Source organism: Strigops habroptila, chromosome 21 (assembly GCF_004027225.2).
Source record: "Strigops habroptila isolate Jane chromosome 21, bStrHab1.2.pri, whole genome shotgun sequence".
Taxonomy (NCBI): domain Eukaryota; kingdom Metazoa; phylum Chordata; class Aves; order Psittaciformes; family Psittacidae; genus Strigops; species Strigops habroptila.
Window position 1 is genome coordinate 3,790,133 of NC_044297.2, and position 18,686 is coordinate 3,808,818.

General features: G+C 43.8%; 1 protein-coding gene across 2 annotated transcripts in view; it reads right to left on the minus strand.

Annotated features, from left to right (window-relative positions):
- Window positions 1-18,323, minus strand: part of KAT6A (lysine acetyltransferase 6A) — a 33,288-nt gene extending 14,965 nt beyond the window's left edge. Inside the window, exons 1-9 of one of the 2 annotated variants that reach the window (XM_030510179.2) lie at window positions 18,191-18,323; window positions 16,362-16,411; window positions 15,478-16,248; window positions 3,431-3,539; window positions 2,770-2,885; window positions 2,430-2,511; window positions 2,136-2,271; window positions 1,200-1,513; window positions 103-221 (exon numbers count right to left, since the gene is read on the minus strand). In XM_030510179.2, coding sequence (XP_030366039.1) covers window positions 103-221; window positions 1,200-1,513; window positions 2,136-2,271; window positions 2,430-2,511; window positions 2,770-2,885; window positions 3,431-3,539; window positions 15,478-16,080 — 1,479 coding nt within the window. In that variant the 5' untranslated portion in view covers window positions 16,081-16,248; window positions 16,362-16,411; window positions 18,191-18,323. Of the gene's footprint in view, window positions 1-102; window positions 222-1,175; window positions 1,514-2,135; window positions 2,272-2,429; window positions 2,512-2,769; window positions 2,886-3,430; window positions 3,540-15,477; window positions 16,249-16,361; window positions 16,412-18,190 lie in introns of both variants that reach the window. The other variant, XM_030510178.1, reaches the window with a different exon arrangement.
- Window positions 18,324-18,686: the final 363 nt, after the last annotated feature.

Below are 18,686 nucleotides of genomic sequence, written 5' to 3' on the forward strand. Positions count from 1 at the left end.
GAAACAAGTTGCCATGAATCTCCCAGGGAAAGGCTTCTAAGCTGAGTTAAAACCTTCTTATCTACACAGTCCATCCACACAAAGAATGAGGTGACACTTTACCTGCAGTGCTTGTTCCTGAATATCTCTGAACAGCTCCATGTCTTTTTCAGTTAAGACATCCTGGGTCCCAAAAAAACGGTCCTCATTTTCCTGTTTTCCATCCCAGCCATCCTGATTGTCTGTAAATGAGAAGGAAAATTGTCTTCACCTACATTTACCAGGGAGTACTTGCTTTTAGTGCAGCCACAAATATCATCTGGCTGCATTCAGGCACTTTGCCAGGTTTTTTTCTTATGGGATTTTCTATTCAGATAAATCATAAAGGAAGAACCAGTTCTGGATTTGTGACCAAACTGCCCAAGAAACACCCCTTCCACAAACCAAGCAAACTAAACCCACAAGACACTTCACCTCACCCCCAAAGCATTAAGATACACTATTGTTCTTTCAGCACCAGCCAGGCTAATGCACATAACTATTCTAAAGCTTTAAACCTCATAGATTATGGTGGAATATTTTCCACTGCTTCCTTAGGAACAATTCAAGCTATGTAACTATTCAACAAGACTATAAGGACCTGAATACAGAGATTAAGTCAAGGTCCAGTCATAGATTCATGTCTTAAGCTAGAATAGGAAACAAGGAAAACAGGACTGCGTTCAAAAGAAGGGATGCTCTGCAGCAGGAAGGTGCCAAAGAAGGCTCCTCTATGGCTGAGGAAATTAAGAAACATTTGCTTGCAAGCCTATACCATAGATCAGAAACTCACAGGTGTGTCAGACTGGTTTTCATATTTCTACCTTTCTGTTCTTATTTTCCTTAACCACTCTCCCTACAATAAGTCTTTCAAACATGACATTATTTAGCACATTTCCTAGGGCTATCTGCAAGCCCCTCATTACCAAAGGGCATTTTTACCTCACAGAAATCATTTAATCCCTCGTCACACCTTGCCATCATCATATAAAGAAGCAAAGGTCTCTAGGATCACTTCCTTTTCCAACTGGTATGCTGCCTCAATGCACCAAAGGTAACTGACTGCATGTAAGTGTTAACTTTCAGCTCAGAGTTTTCATTCTAGTAATTTCAACATCCTAGCCTTTGAACACGGTCTTGGTGTAGAGGATACTTACATTGGCAGGGTGAAAAATCTTTACCTGTGGGCCATTCTGAAGTGCTAGATTTCCTGGTACCCTTTTTCCTGATCCTATACTGCTGAGAATAGTCTACCACTTCTCCTCGAGCTTTTCGTCCATCAGGGGAGGGAGTGAAGAATTTAGTAAGGCCATCTATAAGCCCTTTGGTTTTCTTGTTAAACTTCAGGGTGGTGCTGCCATCTCTGCAGAAGTCCAAGACATCTGTCTGCTCCAGGTATCCTCCTCCTGACGATGCTGACTGGCTGGACAGGGTGATCTTACGCTTCCGACCCCGACCAGGGCCAGTCCGAACTTTGCTGAAAGGACCTTTTGATCTAAAGAATGAGAAGGGGAAAGATGATTTGGTAAGGTGCTTTGGTTTGGGTTGTAAAGTGGACTACCACCATCCCACCCGCCCAGATCCAATTCCCTGACCACTGCCTGCCCCACGACAAGCATGACAAGGCCACACACTCTGTCCCAGCACAACAGAGTGCTCCACAAATGCAGAAACATGTGGAATGGAAGCAGAAAGGGGCCAAATATTTTCTGGCAGCAGCGTCACATTAACTGTCTGTCAAACAACAATCTCACATTCTTTATTGGAGGCTACTTAGTTTCTCTAAACAGCAGAAAGGGTTCTTGAGAAATGCAAAGCAGAACAATTGCGCTGGAAGAAGCAGTCATCCGGCAAAACAAACTTGACAGGAACAGCAAAATTCATCTATGGCCATAAGGAACAGTTCAAAACTAAATAATAAATTATTACAAAGAGTTAAAAAACTGGACAAAAAGAAGCACTGAGATTACTTCTACTATTTCAAAGCACTTTACAGAAATTCTGTATTAAAGAATAATGAAACTGTGAAAGAGATCTTCTCACAGAGTAGACCAGACACTAGAAATATCCACTGTCCTACTGAATCTCACACCTCGCTCCTCCTTAGAGACACTTACGTTGTATTTTGATTCTTTAACCTGTTTTTGGGACGTCCTATTGGGTTAGCATAGCGTCGTTTTATCTGGGCTGCCTTCTTGTGTAAGAGTTTCCTTCCTTTCTTCCGTGGCCGACATATTTGACATATCCACATACCTACAAGACACAAATCCCCATCACTGAATGAAAGGGACTTCTATAGAGGACACGAAGGAGAATACAAGCCCAAGCCTTCCTACAGAAAGGGTAGAACAGTACCAAAGGCCCCAGTTGCCACATGTATATGTAAGCTCTTTTCATCACAAAGTCCTCACCTTTTGGCATCCTGGTAAGAGGCGGGTCACAGCACTCCATGTGAAAGCCACGGTCACACGAGTCGCAAAATAGCATGTTATCCTGTTGAAGACAGATAAAGTTAATCTCTCTTTAGATGTGCATCCGCATTAAGCCCTCAATTAATTAGTCACCATCTCAGAGAACACACGCATAGTTTTCAACTATAGACATATCATGGTATTTCAGAGGTATCAAAGACCACCAGACTCTCACAAAAGCTGCAATTATGTGACTCTAGAATGATTTTATTTTGTAGTTTAACAGGACATCCACGAGCCCAATGTCCTTTTCGTTCAGTCCATATTCCAGTGTACTCACAGCATTTTTGCCCTGATCTCGACAGGAACTGCACGTTTTGCACTCAATACACTGCCATCGCAAGGCTTTCACTCGAACTGTCAACTCTGGAGAGAACTTTAAACAGGACGGATGACCTACAGAAAGAGGAGAAAATGGTACCTGTAAAACCACAGAGAGCTCACAGAGAGATTCCTTTACCTATTACATATTCCCATGCATCATTTTGGTTATCCAGATACTCCTATTTTTAAGTGCTTCTATTCTTATCTACTTATAAATACAAACCCAATACCCTAGACAGCAAGTGGCAGGCCCACAAAGAACACCAAGGTAAGTTTTCAGTCCTGAATTGAGGAACATGATAAAACTGGTCATCCTTACCATGTTTTTACAGAAACCTCCAGGACCCACATGAACTATTTGTGTTAGGTTAACTTAACAGTCTCCCCTCTGGGAGCACATGATTCAGCTGAACTAATCGTATTATATGCCATAGATGCATACTACTCGTACGTCTGGGTCAGGAGTAGTCACTATACTAGACTTATCTGTCTCAAGTGGCAAGGTTATTATCAGATGCATACTCCTCATATGCATGGGTCAGCAGCAGTCATTATAGCAAGCTCTTCTGTCTCAAGAGGATGGGTTATTACTAGCAGCATTGTAAATGAGCACTTACCACTGTTGCCACAGTCAGCACAAGAGATGAGTTCTTCAGGTTTCTTCTCCCGATTTTGCTCTTTTGTACCAAGGCAGAAGCTGCAGATTGGAATTGGTTCAGCAACCGGCTAAGGAGGGAAACAGACAAGAAAAGCACTGAGTATATCAAGGGAGCAATTCATAATACACAAAATCACAGACATGCTTATATAACGTGTAAGAAATGTGTGATATTGTCTCACAGATTTCAGTCGGTCCTCACCACACAATACTGCATTAACTGTAGAGATCTGATTTCTGTTCAGGTTAAAGACAAGACACATACACCCAGGTACAAAGGAAAAGAGAATGGAATTCCAGGGCTAGGGAAAACTAGGAAAAACAAGCTGGGAAAGAGAATTCAAAATTAATACATAACCTACTGCAAAGTTAGAGAGAGCTGGTGCCTTAATCTGTCAACAAATGAATGAGCCACGAGGTGATGCAGTGGTGGAAAAAAGGCACCGATGACCCCAGAGCACAGTTGCCTTAAGATATTCCCATCAGGTATCCAGAAAGTGGTAGTGCAGTTGCCAAAAGCATTTGCAATACATTACCTGGAATAAAATGTATTACAGAGCAAGTAGAATAACTGTGCCACTGTTAACTATTCTCATAAGAATAGGTGTCAGTATGCTGCAGACCAACAGGTTTCCTCTCTCTGAAAAAGTTCAAGAGGGTTAAAAAGATGGGAAAAAGATGTAAAGATGAGGCAAAAATAGGTATTAACTAGCCAACAATACCTTTGGCCTCAAATAAGCTGGAGGTTTTTAAACCAAATGACTGACATTCTATAACAGCCTCCTCAAAGAAGTAGCAAGTACAATAACTGGTTGTTTCAAAGTGGCACTTGATCAACTAATGAGAACGAAAGGAGAGTCTTATCTCCAGTAACATTAAGTGCTGGATTTCATTATCTACCAAATTCTTTCCACTTCAGTTTTGTAAGCAAAATTTAATTTAAAAATGTAATAAAAATCTGCTAAAAATCACATTTAAAACATTGGAAGCACAAAAAATGATAGATTATGGTAAGTTTTGAGACACATTCTTTGTATAGCTGTACCATGCTAATGTGCGATTTCACACAAACTTTTTTCAGAGTATATTATGCAGTTACATATGCACATAATTATTGTATGGAAGCATATGCCAGAAGAACTTAAAGGAATCTTTACTGTGGCTAAGCCAAAGCAAAAGCTGCATCCAGAAGAGTTTCTTGCAGAAATCAGGTCAGTTTATAGCACAGTAATATAAAACCTGGAAGTTTCAAGCTCTATCTTTACTTGGTGTACAGACCCAGTGTACTTACAGACCGAGGTGTGTTCCTTAAAACACACACTAGATGGAAACAATCGGAACACTTTAGCTCATTTTCAGATAAGGAAATGCACAGAGAAAACTCCTTGAGTAATGTCAACAAGCAGATCAGCACGAGAACTAAAGCACACAGTGATCCCTGTCCGGCATCTGCTGGTCCTCTCTGAAACAAATGCAACAACCTGGATTCACCACAAAGTTGCAGTAAAAAGCTTTAGAATCCTTTCGAATACAATTTGGGATGTTTATTCATCCTTTGGCTTTGGTCATATATTGGTTGTAAGAAACTACCATGGTTCTTGGAACAATACTCTCCACTGGTCTTTGCTTTGAAGGAGTCTTCTATGACTCTGTTTCACTGGTTCTCATGTACTTTGTTCTTGCATTAAAAAAGCATCATCACTGCAGCCCCTGCAGACTTGTATCCAAGTAATGGGGAATTAATTGTATGAGCAATTCACAACTGAATTGGTTTAGATTCAATGATAGCTTCATAAAGTTACACACAACTATGTGACTGAGGTACTTATAAAATGCTTACGTGACCATAATAGCTGCCTATTCCTCATGAAACATTAGAAGACATGAACAATTATATTTGTTATGGTCCTCTCTATGTCTTATTCTTCTCTAAGTCATTGACTAGCAAATCTCAGCACTGAATTCCATTAGCTGTCTCGCTATTTATTTTGCCTTGAATAAAACCTACAGGAGGACCAGAAAGCACCAAAAAATGGCCCCAAACGCAGCTGGCCTCATCTCACAGTGGCCATCCTGTATCCTTTGGGAAAGTAGAGCTGGAACATTCATGCAACTTTTCAGGGAAGAAGTAAATTATTTCATATATCCTCTGCAGGAAGTTCATGAGCAATTTATTTAATCAAAGGGAATTTTATAGAACCTCTATTAGGCAGTCTAAGATGGTCTCTCTTATCTCTCCTAGCCAGTATTTGTGCATTCCCTGTTCATCCCCATACTCCTTCAAATTTGGATGTCCCCACGTAAAAACTGTTAAGCTTTGGAAGAACCAACTCAAAGATGATGCTTTAGAATCATTTATTAAACAGGAATGACTTTGAATGTGGAGATGAGGCTGCTCCTCCAAAGCTTCTGTGTGAGACTGTGTTGTGCTAAGTACGGAGAGATTTCACTGCGGCTGTGTTTGTTCAGCAAAGAACATCCTGGCAAGTGGAAAACGCAAGCACACAATGAGGGAGTCGTGAAAACAAGCCTGTGAGCAGCCAGCTCAGTTTCATACTGCACATTTTTGGCAGCCATTCAACTCCTTCTGCTGTTTTTCTCGCAAGCACATCTCTGTGTGTGATGTCACCAGATTCAGCGAGGGAGGGAGCCAGAACAAATTGGACTGACAGTGCGCTGCAGCCTGCCAGCCTCTCGGCACATGGTGTTACTATACAAAGGACGTCTAGAAACCAAATGTGCTCCCTATGGATTCAGAGGCTGTACTCCCTCCTAAAGATGGCTACAGAGAAGCGCCAATGAAGAGGAGGCGGGCAAGAACGTTAAAAGCTTCGTTTTGGCCAATCCATCTCCTTTGTAGTCTTCTTAATTCAGGAAAAGTGAGGTAGGAAACCCCTCGATACTCACAGTCAACTCTGCAGCCCACTGCCAGCAACCCAAATATACTCTTACTTTACTTCCTGCAGACATTTTAGTACCATCAGAGGCTCACTAGTACCAGGAGTGTCTTTGCCCCATAATCACATATCTGCTTGTAGTAGTCATTGTGGTTGGAATTGAGTAGGTGTAAAATTAAAGCTACTGTAAAAGAAACACACACATCAACTTCTTTTTTCTTCTATGCTCTTTAAAACACCTTGAATGTCAGAGAATCCACCCCAACCAGTATTTACAGAACCAGCCCCACTGCAGTACATTTGTTTCTTAGCTAGAAAGTTATCACCCAGGAGCACTGATAAACGGCTTTGGAGAATTCATGCTAGACAATGGGGTTTTGTGTGTCTGATTTTAAACAAGTGATAAACGATTACTCCTCACTTCCAATAGCCCACGTTGTTGCAAAGGTCTGCCTCAAATGTTGAAGCTACTAGAAAGAGTAGATGAACCAGAAAAGCCAGAGGAGAAATACAACCTGAATACAGGCTGAATTCTACACAGTAGTTACGACATCTAGAAACCTACCAAAAAAAGGAATACTACTCGGAGCTGACACTCAAACTGTCTTACCATTAAACACACACGCTAAGAACTTTAGAGAACGTCAACTGGCAATATTTAGACAGTCAGTTGTTAAATAACCTTCCCAGAGCTAAGAAGTCCTTTAATCAGAGGATTAAAACAATTTGAGATCTGTACGTCACAATCAGAATCACATGCCAGGACTTCCTGCCCGAAACGGGGGGGCAGGAGGGAAGGGAGGCTCCAGCTTCTTTCTTTGCAGTATAAAGGAACTCCCTTCATTTGACAGTGATTCGGGAACTCTGCAGTTCAAGTTCCTGAAGCCTTCTTTACCCAAAGCAGTATTCTGGAAGCCGCCCATACAAAGGTATCCAGATTTAGCAAACCCAGGTGAAGTGAGGCAGTCAGGCACTGTATTTTTATGAGTGCATATTTAAAAGAGAATAAGAAGCTGGCAGCAGCACAGAGTGCAGCTGCTCTGCCCTGAGATCGTGCTGAAGATTTTACATGCACCTTCATGATCGGCAGCTTCTGAAGCTCACTCACTGCAACATAGAGCAGCAGAATTATCTTCTTTCCCCTGAAACAGGGGAAGCCCAGGTTAGATCTAAGAAGTTCTTTACTGTGAGGGTGCTGAGGCGCTGGCACAGGGTGCCCAAAGAAGTGGTGAATGCTCCACCCCTGGCAGTGTTCAAGGCCAGGTTGGACAGAGCCTTGGGTGACATGGTCTAGTGTGAGGTGTCCCTGCCCATGGCAGGGGGTTGGAACTAGATGATCTCTAGGTCCTTTCCAACCCAAACCATTCTATGATTCTGTGCATAGCAAACACGTATCTCTGCTGTTTCTTCCCTCTATATAAGAAAGCTAACACTGAAATCAAGCTGTTTATTTAGTGATGTTTTCCAGTTTCCACCCTCCTCTCTACCTAACTATACTTTAAAGCTCTGTAATAAATAAGGTTCCTTTATTAACCAAACTTCAGAGATGTGCCATTCCATGTCTGTCAACAATCTCCAGAACAGAAAGGACTAACAACAGGGATCCAACCAGCACATTGGATTAGTCTCCTTCTTCTTAACCAGCTATCCTATACTCAGCTTTTGCTGAAACAATATCAGAGAATGCCATTAAAAAACACTTCCTCCACAGCAGTATACCACTGATGTAGGCACTCATCACAACACTTGATGTCTTCCCACAGCCACAAACACTGCCTTTAAGTTACCATTACTCTAAACATTGTCAGAGACCCTCTTGATATCATTCCGTACTGTTTCACCCTAAGTTCATGGTCACGGTCTCAGAGCATCCACCACAGCTTCCATAGCCTGCTTATGTTTGCTCCATTACTAAGAACCACTTTACCTGTTCACCAATCAAGCCCAAAGAAATCTTTCAGCATTTGAGTTTCCAGAGTTACAGAGTGCAGATGGAGGCCACCTATTATCAACCATGATTTGTTTCAGACAGAACTACAGCCTTCTCTTCCCCAGAACCAGCTGGAAGAGAGGGAATCCTAATCCTCCTCCAGATGGGAGCCAAAGCTTCAAGAGCACCATTGGAGTGTAAGGGTGAGCTCTCAAAATGTAATTACAATGTTCTGGTTGCAGATCATTTATGTACTCCACCCAAAACAAACCAATCCACAAATAACTTCCTTACGAGTAATGGGACAGTACTTTGCTTTAAGACATGGAATTAACAGTTATTAACCTAAAGCAGGCACAATACAGCAAAAGCTGTTGTATGCTTAAAGGCCTTCAAAACAACTATAATGCCCTCAAAGCCTATGAACTTCCTAAAAAGATAGAAGTTTGCCTTCATGTGCTATGCATGAGTGCACACTGGGATCTAGAACTATTAATTGCAAGAGAGAAAGCCTAACGGATGCTGCATGTATAATAACCCCCAGTTAAAGTGATTGATAAGTACCACCAGATATAAATAGCAACACAAAAGCAGGAAACAGGCCATAAGGAACACGTGAGAGCAGCACAGGCAATCTGCTGTAAATACTCCTCCTCTTTTTCAGCCTCAGAAGTTTCCCTCCTTTTTTTTTTCCAGGAAGCACTCTCAGAATAGTGTTTTTATACTATCAGCTCTTCTGCAGGACAATCGGAAGATATTTACTTAAAGGTTGCTATAGCCATGTCCAGTTTTAACTGACATAAAGGAGTTTCAAAGAGAGTGCAATGGAAATCAGTTAATACCGTCTATATTGTGGAAAACAAGCATCAACAAAAGCAGAACGAGCTGTCTTTACCAAGAGCTTCCAGCCTTAAGACCTGCATCTTACTATAGCTTGGTTCCTCCCAACAGTGTACCTAGAAAGAGCTCTTTGCTCTTCAACTGTACTAAATATTACTGCACTGTAGTAGCCTTGTAGTAGTGCAGCAATCCTTGCACTGTAATAGTACTATATTAACTATTAAACAGTTGACCTGGTTTCAGCTGGGACAGAGTTAATTTTCTTCCTAGTAGCTGGTACAGTGCCATGTTTTGGATTTAGAATGAGAATAATGTCGCTGCTCAGCAGCGTTTACACCAAGTCAAGGACCCCCATGGCAGGGGGTTGGAACTACATGATCTTAAGGTCCTTTCCAACCCAAACCATTCTGTGATTCTATGACTTTTCAGCTTCTCACCAGCGAGGAGGCTGTGGAGCATAAGAATTTGGGAGGGGACACAGCCAGGACAACTACCCCAGCTGGCCAAGGCATATTCCAGACTACAGGACGTCATGCTCTGTATATAAACTAGGGGGAAAGCTGGTCAGGGACTGCTGCTCAGGAAGTTCCTGGGCATCGCTCAGTGGGTGGTGAGCAACTGCACTGGACATCACTTGTTTTGATTATTCTAATTCTTTTATCATCATTATTATTCATTTTCCCTTCCTTGTCTGTCCTATTAAACTGCCTTTAGATCAACCCACAAATTTTATTCCCCTCTCCCCCCCAAATCTCTTCTCCATCCCAATGCACTGGTGAGATGTGGAAGCTACCTGCTGGCTTAAACCACACCACCACTCCTTGTTAGCTGCAGTCATGCTGCAAAACCCACCATGCACACACCACACAGATGTTAAGCTTCATTCCCACTTGTTAAATACATTATTACTATTTTTGTTGACAGTGAATGGATAAACAAGACATGCAGGGTAGTGAAACAGTGCACTTGCATGCTGGGCATAACAGTGGTAGCATTTATCAAGGTAACCCAGTTTGCCTGGACTTTTAACAAGCACTGCTTTCTGAGCTAGCAGGGTTTTGAATACAGCTACTATTCAAGCTGTGGCTGGGCTCCTCCTTTGAACTTGACCATCATACTACACAATTTTAAAATCATGGTGCTTGACTCCAAAGGAAGATACACCCTGTAGTCAGTACTGCCATCGTACTCGGCCATGACTTTTTGTAATCTCAAACCCACGAATGCATTTGTTTTGTAATGACTGAAAGACACCATTAAGATTTTCAGCATGTAGCTAGTATACCATGACCTTTATTTGTTACACAGATAGTATTATCCTTTGCTCTCTTGAGTATTGTCTCATTTCACACTAAATGCCAACTTTCTAAAACAAGACGCTTTTCAGTTACACTTTTGTACAGCGCCAACACAACATGACTTGAACTATTAGGTACCAGAGCCCTATAGATAAAGGCTACTGTACCAATGAGAACTGCTCAGGAAGACAACCCAGGGTTTTCCAGACCAACACAGGTTCAGTGAGCTCTTCTGATTCAACAAAAGAGCAGGCAAACAAACAAAGCACAAAGTTATTTATTTCAAAGTTTCTGATCAAAAAAGACTCCTGAAGTATTGCAAGCCACAATCCTCCCCCCCAGCATTCTGAAGATGCAACATACAACTGTGAGAGAAGTTTCCCACAAGACATAAATACGCATTTGATTGCCACACATAAGCATCAGATACTTGTTACTTTTCGGGCTTCAAACACACAAATAGAGTATTTCAAACTAAGCGCCTGTAGGAGACAGAAATCAGTCTTTCTTGTCTGGCAATGCAACACACCTTTTGTGCCAAAAGGTCAGCAAAGAAATGAACACATTCATGGTCCAGCTAAAACAAGGGCTGGCAGGTTGCAGGACTGACACAAGAGCACACAACCGAGGCACCACAGAGAGGAGAGCACAGGCTCCTCCCGCCCTGCGCTGCCCTCTCTGCCCTCCAGCAGCAGCTCAATTTCACAACACAGAACATTAACTTAAACCAACAATTTCATTTAATAGTAATAAACTGGGCTACAAACCGTAACAGTTGAGGAGCAAAATACCACTTGCTCTATCTTTGCAATGACTGCGGTAACCTGTGGCAAAGCCACAAGGTGTTGGTTCGAGGAAGATTAGCTTCCTCTCTACATCACCTGCACCGATCATCACCAAAACCCAACCAACAGAAAAACCTTCATGACTAAAAACCCAAACTAAATATTCCAGAAAACTTCATCAAGATGCTCTCAAAGCTTTTTCTGCATGCTTGTATCAAGCCTTTCTAATCCCAATGGCACCTCAATAGCCAGGATATGTTAAAACAGTATCACTGTTAATTCTGTTTAGCTTTTATAAAGGTGACAAAAATAAATCTGGCACTCCTTGAAAGATAAGTTATGGTTTCCAAAGCAGCACCAAAGAATTTCTTCTCCTACCTCAGAAAAAGCATTTTTAAAAGCAATTAGTAGGAAGTTTCATGAAATAACAGCATTCCTCTTAACAAATACTGGCATATAGCAATTTTTCTACATGAAATACTTTAAAAAGTAAAAAACCTGAGTTTTACTAAATATATATAGAATATATATTATATATATACACACTATATAGTACATATATTTTTACTGTGTATATATATAGCAAATATACTAATTACACAATGAAACACAAGCGACGATTATGCTTTAAAGAAATCTTTCATTCATATTTAACCAGAGCTTTCCCGTAGGAATTGCACTGTAACAGTGGGATTACTTATTTAAGAGTCCAGCTTGCACAGGATCGATGGATGGTGAACTCAGGGCTGAACATACTTTGCTCCACACCTATCACCTTTTTGGGTGACCTGATGTGGGAGCCCCGACACCTACACTTCCTCATTCCCAGCTGTGTGGAAGTGATAGGGCTTGCCTGATACTTAGGAAGCAGCAACTCAACCATCTTCTCTTCCATTACAATTTCAGCATGAATTCTCTTTACCTTTAGGTACTGCAACAATTTGCCACCCCTTCTTTCCACAAGAGAGGTAGGTACTGTGAATCCTACCAGTTTCTCACCCACCATAGGAACACCACCAAAGTCAAGTCCACTATTTAGTCCAAAACATCACAAGGAAAGAAAAAAATACCTCTTAACTGCAATTCACATTTTAGCTTCTAAACTACAGGAAACTGAAAAGAAAGAAAAGGCCACTTCCCTATAGCCTGCACATGAGTGAAGGCACACACAGCAATTAAACCTGAAATTAAAGACAACTCTTCTTTTGTCAGCCATTGTCACTAACAGATAAGCAAGTTTCAGCACGGAGCTCTGCCCATCAGCATCCTGTTTGTTTGTCTTCACCCAAGTTGTGCTTTTAGGCCAGGGCTTTCAAAACCATCATGGAAGCAGCATGTCACTACTACCTGTAAACCAGGATAACTTGCCATTGGTTTTGCCCTTGAACACTAGAATGTGGTATTCATAGAACATCCAGAGAAAAAAAAAAAGAGCTGAAAAAATGCAAATAGTGTTTCCTAACCAAAGCTTCTGCAGTGCAATTTGTTTACTTCATTTAAAACATGTAAGCCTCGACTTTCATAGACCTCCTGCAAGGTACTCATCAGGTTCACAGTGCACAGGGAAACAGCCAGAACCGAATGTTCACTTCCAGGCATCTAAGCAAAGTAACACCACTATCAAACACACAGGTAAACACTTGCAGCTGAGTGAAAGCGCCACCTGAACAAATGAAAGGAAGAAAGATTACACCTTTAAGAGTCATAAACTTGGATCATGAGCTACATGGAGAGCTTTTAAATGGATGTTAAAGACCAAACAGTGCCAGGATAAAAGATTAACAGCAGCAGACAAGACACAGGTCATTAGGATTTCTCAGGTTTGGGAGGTTGAGCTTTTTTTCATGTTTCATTGCCAAGGCTCTTCTAAGAATCAAGAGAAACATTGTCACATACTGCAAAAGAATCCGTACTGAATAATTCCATTAAAGAAAAGAAAGGAAAACAAAACAAAAGCCAAACCAAACACACAAAAGAAACCCAAAACCAAAACAAAAATCCCCCCCCACTCTCAAGCACCCAGTAAGTCAAGAAAATGACTACAGCACAGTAAGCCTTTTGCACCTGCATAACTGGTTGAGATTTAACACAAAACAGTGAAGGAAGAGCATATGGTATGTGTCTGCACAACCCCCCCCCCCAAAAACACACACACACAAATCCCAAACACCACCACCACCAAAACTGCCTTAAAAATCCTGTCGAACAGGAGCTGAAATTTTGGCTTCCGCTGACTTGCCAGTCAATTAATGCTGGCAGAATCTACAGAGATGTTTTAATATCTTCAAAATGCCTTAAACTCGTATGAAACTCAGCACGGGTTAAACAGCACAGAGAGAACATGAAGAGCAGAAATCCAGGATGCGCGTTGAAAACAAACACACGCAAACCCACAATCAAATAAAAACCAACAACAAACCCCCACAAAGCACAAGCACAGAAGAATTTAGTGAAGAAACGCCTTGCAAAATTTCTGCTATAGCTACTGTGCATCCTAATGTTAGTAACAACCCTTTGAGTGTTCAAGCTGCTCAGACCTGAGCAGGTGGAAAGGAACTAGGGAGCCTATCTAACAGCCCAAAATGCACACACATACACATGTGCGTGTGTTTAAAGTTATGCAGACCCAAGAACTCAATATGCTACTCTTCCAGGGGACAAAAACCAAACCACAGGCCAAATTCAGTATTTATAGTAGCCCATATTATCACTCACCACTCTGTGATATATCCTATTTTAAGAAAACCCCAGGGAACAGTTCAGCTGAAAGAGTATCAAGCTAGTCCCGAGTTTTGGCACGTTACAAGATGACTGAATAGGCTGCAAACTATGCTGCATTAATAACAATATGCACAGCTCATGTTTTCCACCGTTACTACTGCTCTCAATTCAGGTGCCTCATGTGCTAGGCCTGTTTATATCCAGTTTTCATACCATTTTACAGCTATACTGATTTCATTACAGGTATCACTGAAGTACATAGGAAACATTTGTAGACAGAATACTTGAGAAAAGGATAGAGGAAGCTGCTGGAATTTTCAGCACAGTAATACTTACTTCCTATGTTCCACCAGCCCACAATACCATACTCTGACCAGCCAAGTACTGCACTCACAATAGAGCTCCCACAGTTAAATTACAACTTCAGTAGTTTTAAGTCTTCAAACCCTAACAGATCATAAAGCAGCCCTCCCGCCAGAGTGTGAAGCTCACTTAGAATACCAGGAGCATCACACACTCAAAGAACTCATCCCTGAAGAGGATATTTACAACAACAACAAAAATCCAACACTGCTGAAAAATATATTTGTTACAGATAGAAAAAGTAATTTCACATTCTAGAAGTCCTGGAGACCAGTAGTGCAAAGATATGAATTACTGGCAAACTGGCCTTCAATAAACCAAGACAGACTTCTGTTTTACACTGCCTCCACAGCTACACAAGCACAGGAGAGATACTGACTGGGTACAAATTTCACTCCAACAACTTCATCCTGAGGCTGGATTGGAGGGTCAAAGACCCTTCGCATGCAGAAGGATGGAAGAAAGGAGATGGAAAAAGCATACAAGAAAACAACAGCAAAATACTTTGGTTTGTATAATGAACTATATTTAAGATAGGTGAGGGGAGGCACACAGAAGGGAACAGAAGTCCATGAGTGTTCATTCCAGCATTTCCACTCCCTCTACATCCTCTGACTGCACTTTTCAACTGCTATATTCTATATTCTATATACCTTTTCTTCCTATTTCACAGTAAAGCTGTTCTGGGACAGAAAGTGCTTTTTCGACTGTGAACAAAGAAAGCCTCTATGACAACTGCTAATCAGCATGTCACTATATCAGCTATATTCCAATAAGAAGTTGAACTGGCAGTCAAATAAAAACATGAAAATTAGAGATGATCTCAACTTTGCTTTGCAAACCCACCTCACCTTACAGTGAGGAGGCTCACATCCTGTGCTTTACAAACATAACCAGAGCAATTCAATCCCATACATTCAATCCTGCTGTACAAGAGCATTAAGAGGTAAATCACCCACAATAGTTCACTCACAGTGTTCAGGTACAAGTACAAATCTACTATGCTTCCTCTGATCACACTTAGAATTTCAGACACAGTAGAATCCTAAATGCATATTAGTAATTTCTAACTTACAAGATGTAAGTTAAACAAACCATTGACCTCAAACTGCGATCCTGTACTGACATGTTTCATCAATGACAAGAAAATGCCCACGCAAACTGGGTCTTACCTTATCCTTTTCATGGGGAAGGAGACACACTGGAGGGAGACAGGAAAGAGACTCAAAGCTCTCCTTCCCATCAGCATTAGTGGTTGCTTTAGTGTTGAGTTGGTACAGAGGTCCATCTTTAAGAAGCCTACCATGGCCAACAGCACGCTTGACAGCTAATCGTAATTGCTGGTGAAAAATGGAGGCAGCGCTACCTCCAAATAACGCAGACACATCTTTCTGCCCTTTCAGAAAGCGCTCGATGTTCTTCAAGGATGAGCCACTAGACTCAGCCAAGCCCTCAATTGCCCGTTTGATAAGTTTATTCCAGTCCACATTTGGTTTACCATCCAACTTGCCATGGTTCCGAGGCTTCGGAAGTGCTATTCTCCCAGGATTATCAGGATCCTTGTAGGAGTTGAGACCCTTGTTGGAGACTTTTAAAATAGTTCCATCTTTAACGCTCAACTCTAACTGTTCCAGAACAGTTTTGCGGTCCAAACCGTGCGAAGACGACACTGCATTGCATATCCTCTCTTCTGAAGGACGCTGTTTTTGCTTCTTTACCTTTTTGATTGCCTCCAAAATCCACTCTGTATACAGCGGGTTGGCGAGTTTTACCATGGTGAAGGATTCTGTATATCCATAGAGTCGTTATCCTTTATCCCGATGCTGAACAAGTCTCACACGATGAGAAAACAGATTCTCGAGTGATGGGAACCAGCTAACCATAGCATACACGTTTTCTGTTCTGAATTACTCCTCCTTTCTCAAACATTATTCGTTTTCACACTGAAGACAGAAAAGCAAAACAGTTAGAAATTTCCTCATTCTTTCCAATAAATCCCAGAACAACTGCAGAGAAAGTTTTTCCACAAAGGTACAAACATTTCAGCATATCTCACCTCAGCTTCTGGTCTGCACACTCACACTCCGAAGAACTGTAACATTAGGCCTGGAAGAAAACAAGGAGAGAGATATTGGCAATGGAAACAAAAAAGGAGGAAAACAAATTAGCAGCTAACATTAATACACACAAAGCAGACTTTTAATCCACTACTAAAGTTCTGAAACACTGAAGTCATACTTAAGGTTTTATCTTCACTACTAATAAAAGCATGCTTTAACACTGAAATAATTCATACAACCTAGAGAAAAAAGTCTGCCCTTTTTAGTTTAATCCGTAGGTCTGCATAAATTCTATACCAAGTTTTATATCATTGCTGAGCACAACATAAATGAACATTTGGGGGCCGGGGGAGGCACACAACAAAGATCTTAAAAAAGCAGCAGCTCTCTTCATTTTTGCACATGGAAGACACTGCCTGAAACGTCAATAGAAAGCAGTAGGAATACCCAAGAACCTTGAGCAAACAGCAAGAAACTTTCAGAGCTCTTCCAGGAGCATAATCATAGGTCTGATTCCCTCCTGCTAAGAAAAGCAATGAGAGTTGTTCCATCAAGGAGAAAAAAAAAAAAAAGTGAAGAAATGCATCTAGAGATTGTAATTAAATGTTCCACTTTCAGAGACCATAGAAAAGAAGAATACAACATTATAATCTTCAGTATAGATGAGGCACACTGAAAACACTTGAGGACTAAGTAACAGGTGACCCTACACAATGAAGCAGGAAGGCTCATGACACTGCTAATTAAATATGCAGATGGAGGGTGCGAAGCTCTTCACAGCTTTGAGATGTCTTTGACAAAGACTTTTCCCAAGCACGATAACAGTACGTTGTGCTGGAAGTTCTACTGCAAAAGTACACTAACCGAGAAGGATCCACAAACTGTTTATCACAAGGAATAGCGATTTTCTGCAGGGCAAGTTTTAGCCACTCATCAGCACGCCCCCCCCCCCCCAATCCTGCTTTCTAGTAAGTACCGATTTATCACCGCACAGCACACATCTGCATGCAGACACCGGACTCCACCGCACAGCCAGCCCCGGGAACACTCACAACTACCCTTTATAGACCAGCAAAAGGACGCGGCGCTCGCCCCGCGGACAAGCGCTGCGGAGGGACTCGCCGTGCGCCCGGGACTCCGGGCCGGGGAGGCGGCAGCGCCCCGGCCCCGCGGGGCTCCGCGCTCAGGGCGTTACGTAACCGCCCGGCCAGGCCGGGGCGACACCGGGACGGCCCCAGCGCCGGGGCGCTCGGATCTGCGTGACAAGCGGCCCCTGCACCTGCTACCGCCCGTCCCCATCCCGAGCCCGAGCCCCGGGCGGGCCCCGCGCACGGCGCCCCGAGGAGTGCGCGGCTTCAAGCCGAGGGACTCGCACCAAGCGGGATCGGGAGAAGCGGGGTGCAGGCCCGCAGTACCGGTAAGCCCGCCGGGCGCCGCGCCGCTCGCCATCCCCGCCGAAACGGGCAGCGCAGCCGGGCTCCTCGTACCGGTTCGGCCGGGCCCGCGCCCGCCTCAGCCGCGCTCTCCCGCGCCAGAGACAGGCAGGAGCTGAGCCCGCAGCCCTCCCCCCGGCCCGCGCCGCTCGCCTCATCCGCGCCGTGCCGCGGCCGCCGCCTCCCCGGGGTGTAGGCCCCGCGGGCCCCAGGGGAGCGGGCGGCCGGGTCCGGGCCTGGCGCAGAGCGGCGGCGGGGCCGGAACAGGCCGCGAGCCTGGAGCGCCCGGTGGGCCTTCCCCCTCCCCGGGCCCACGGGGCTCGCCGGCCGCCTGCCCCGAGCTCCCCAGCACCAGACGCTGGAGCCGGGCTGGTCCCACCGGCGCTACTCACCGAGGCCTGCGAGAGACGGGAACCGAGAGGCAAAGGCCGGACGGCGGCGAAGCCCGAAACTGACACGGCGGCCATCTTGGGTCCGGAGCTGCTGCGGCGGGGGGAGGGGGGGCGTGGGAGGGGAACAGCCCGCGGCGGGCGGGGGCGCGCGCGGGGAACAGCGCGGCGGGGCGGTAGCGGCCGCCGCCGCTGGGGAAGAGCCGCGGGACGGGGCTGCGGCAGCGGGAGGCGGGGACGGGGCGGTGGTGCCGTGCGGATTCGGCTCCGGAGCTGCCACCGCGGGTATGGCCACCGGCTGCTCCGGCCGCCGCCGAGAGCGAGCGGCTGGGCTGGGGTTGGAGCCGGAGCCGCGCTCTGGTAGCGGGTGGTTGGAAGCTGTAAGGAGGGAAACTCATCCGTGGGGTTTAACTAAGCTCGCGTTTGGAACAGTGACGGGGTGTTTCTGATTTAAAGGTACCGAAGAGATGGAGAATGCTGAAGTAACGTGAGCCCGGGA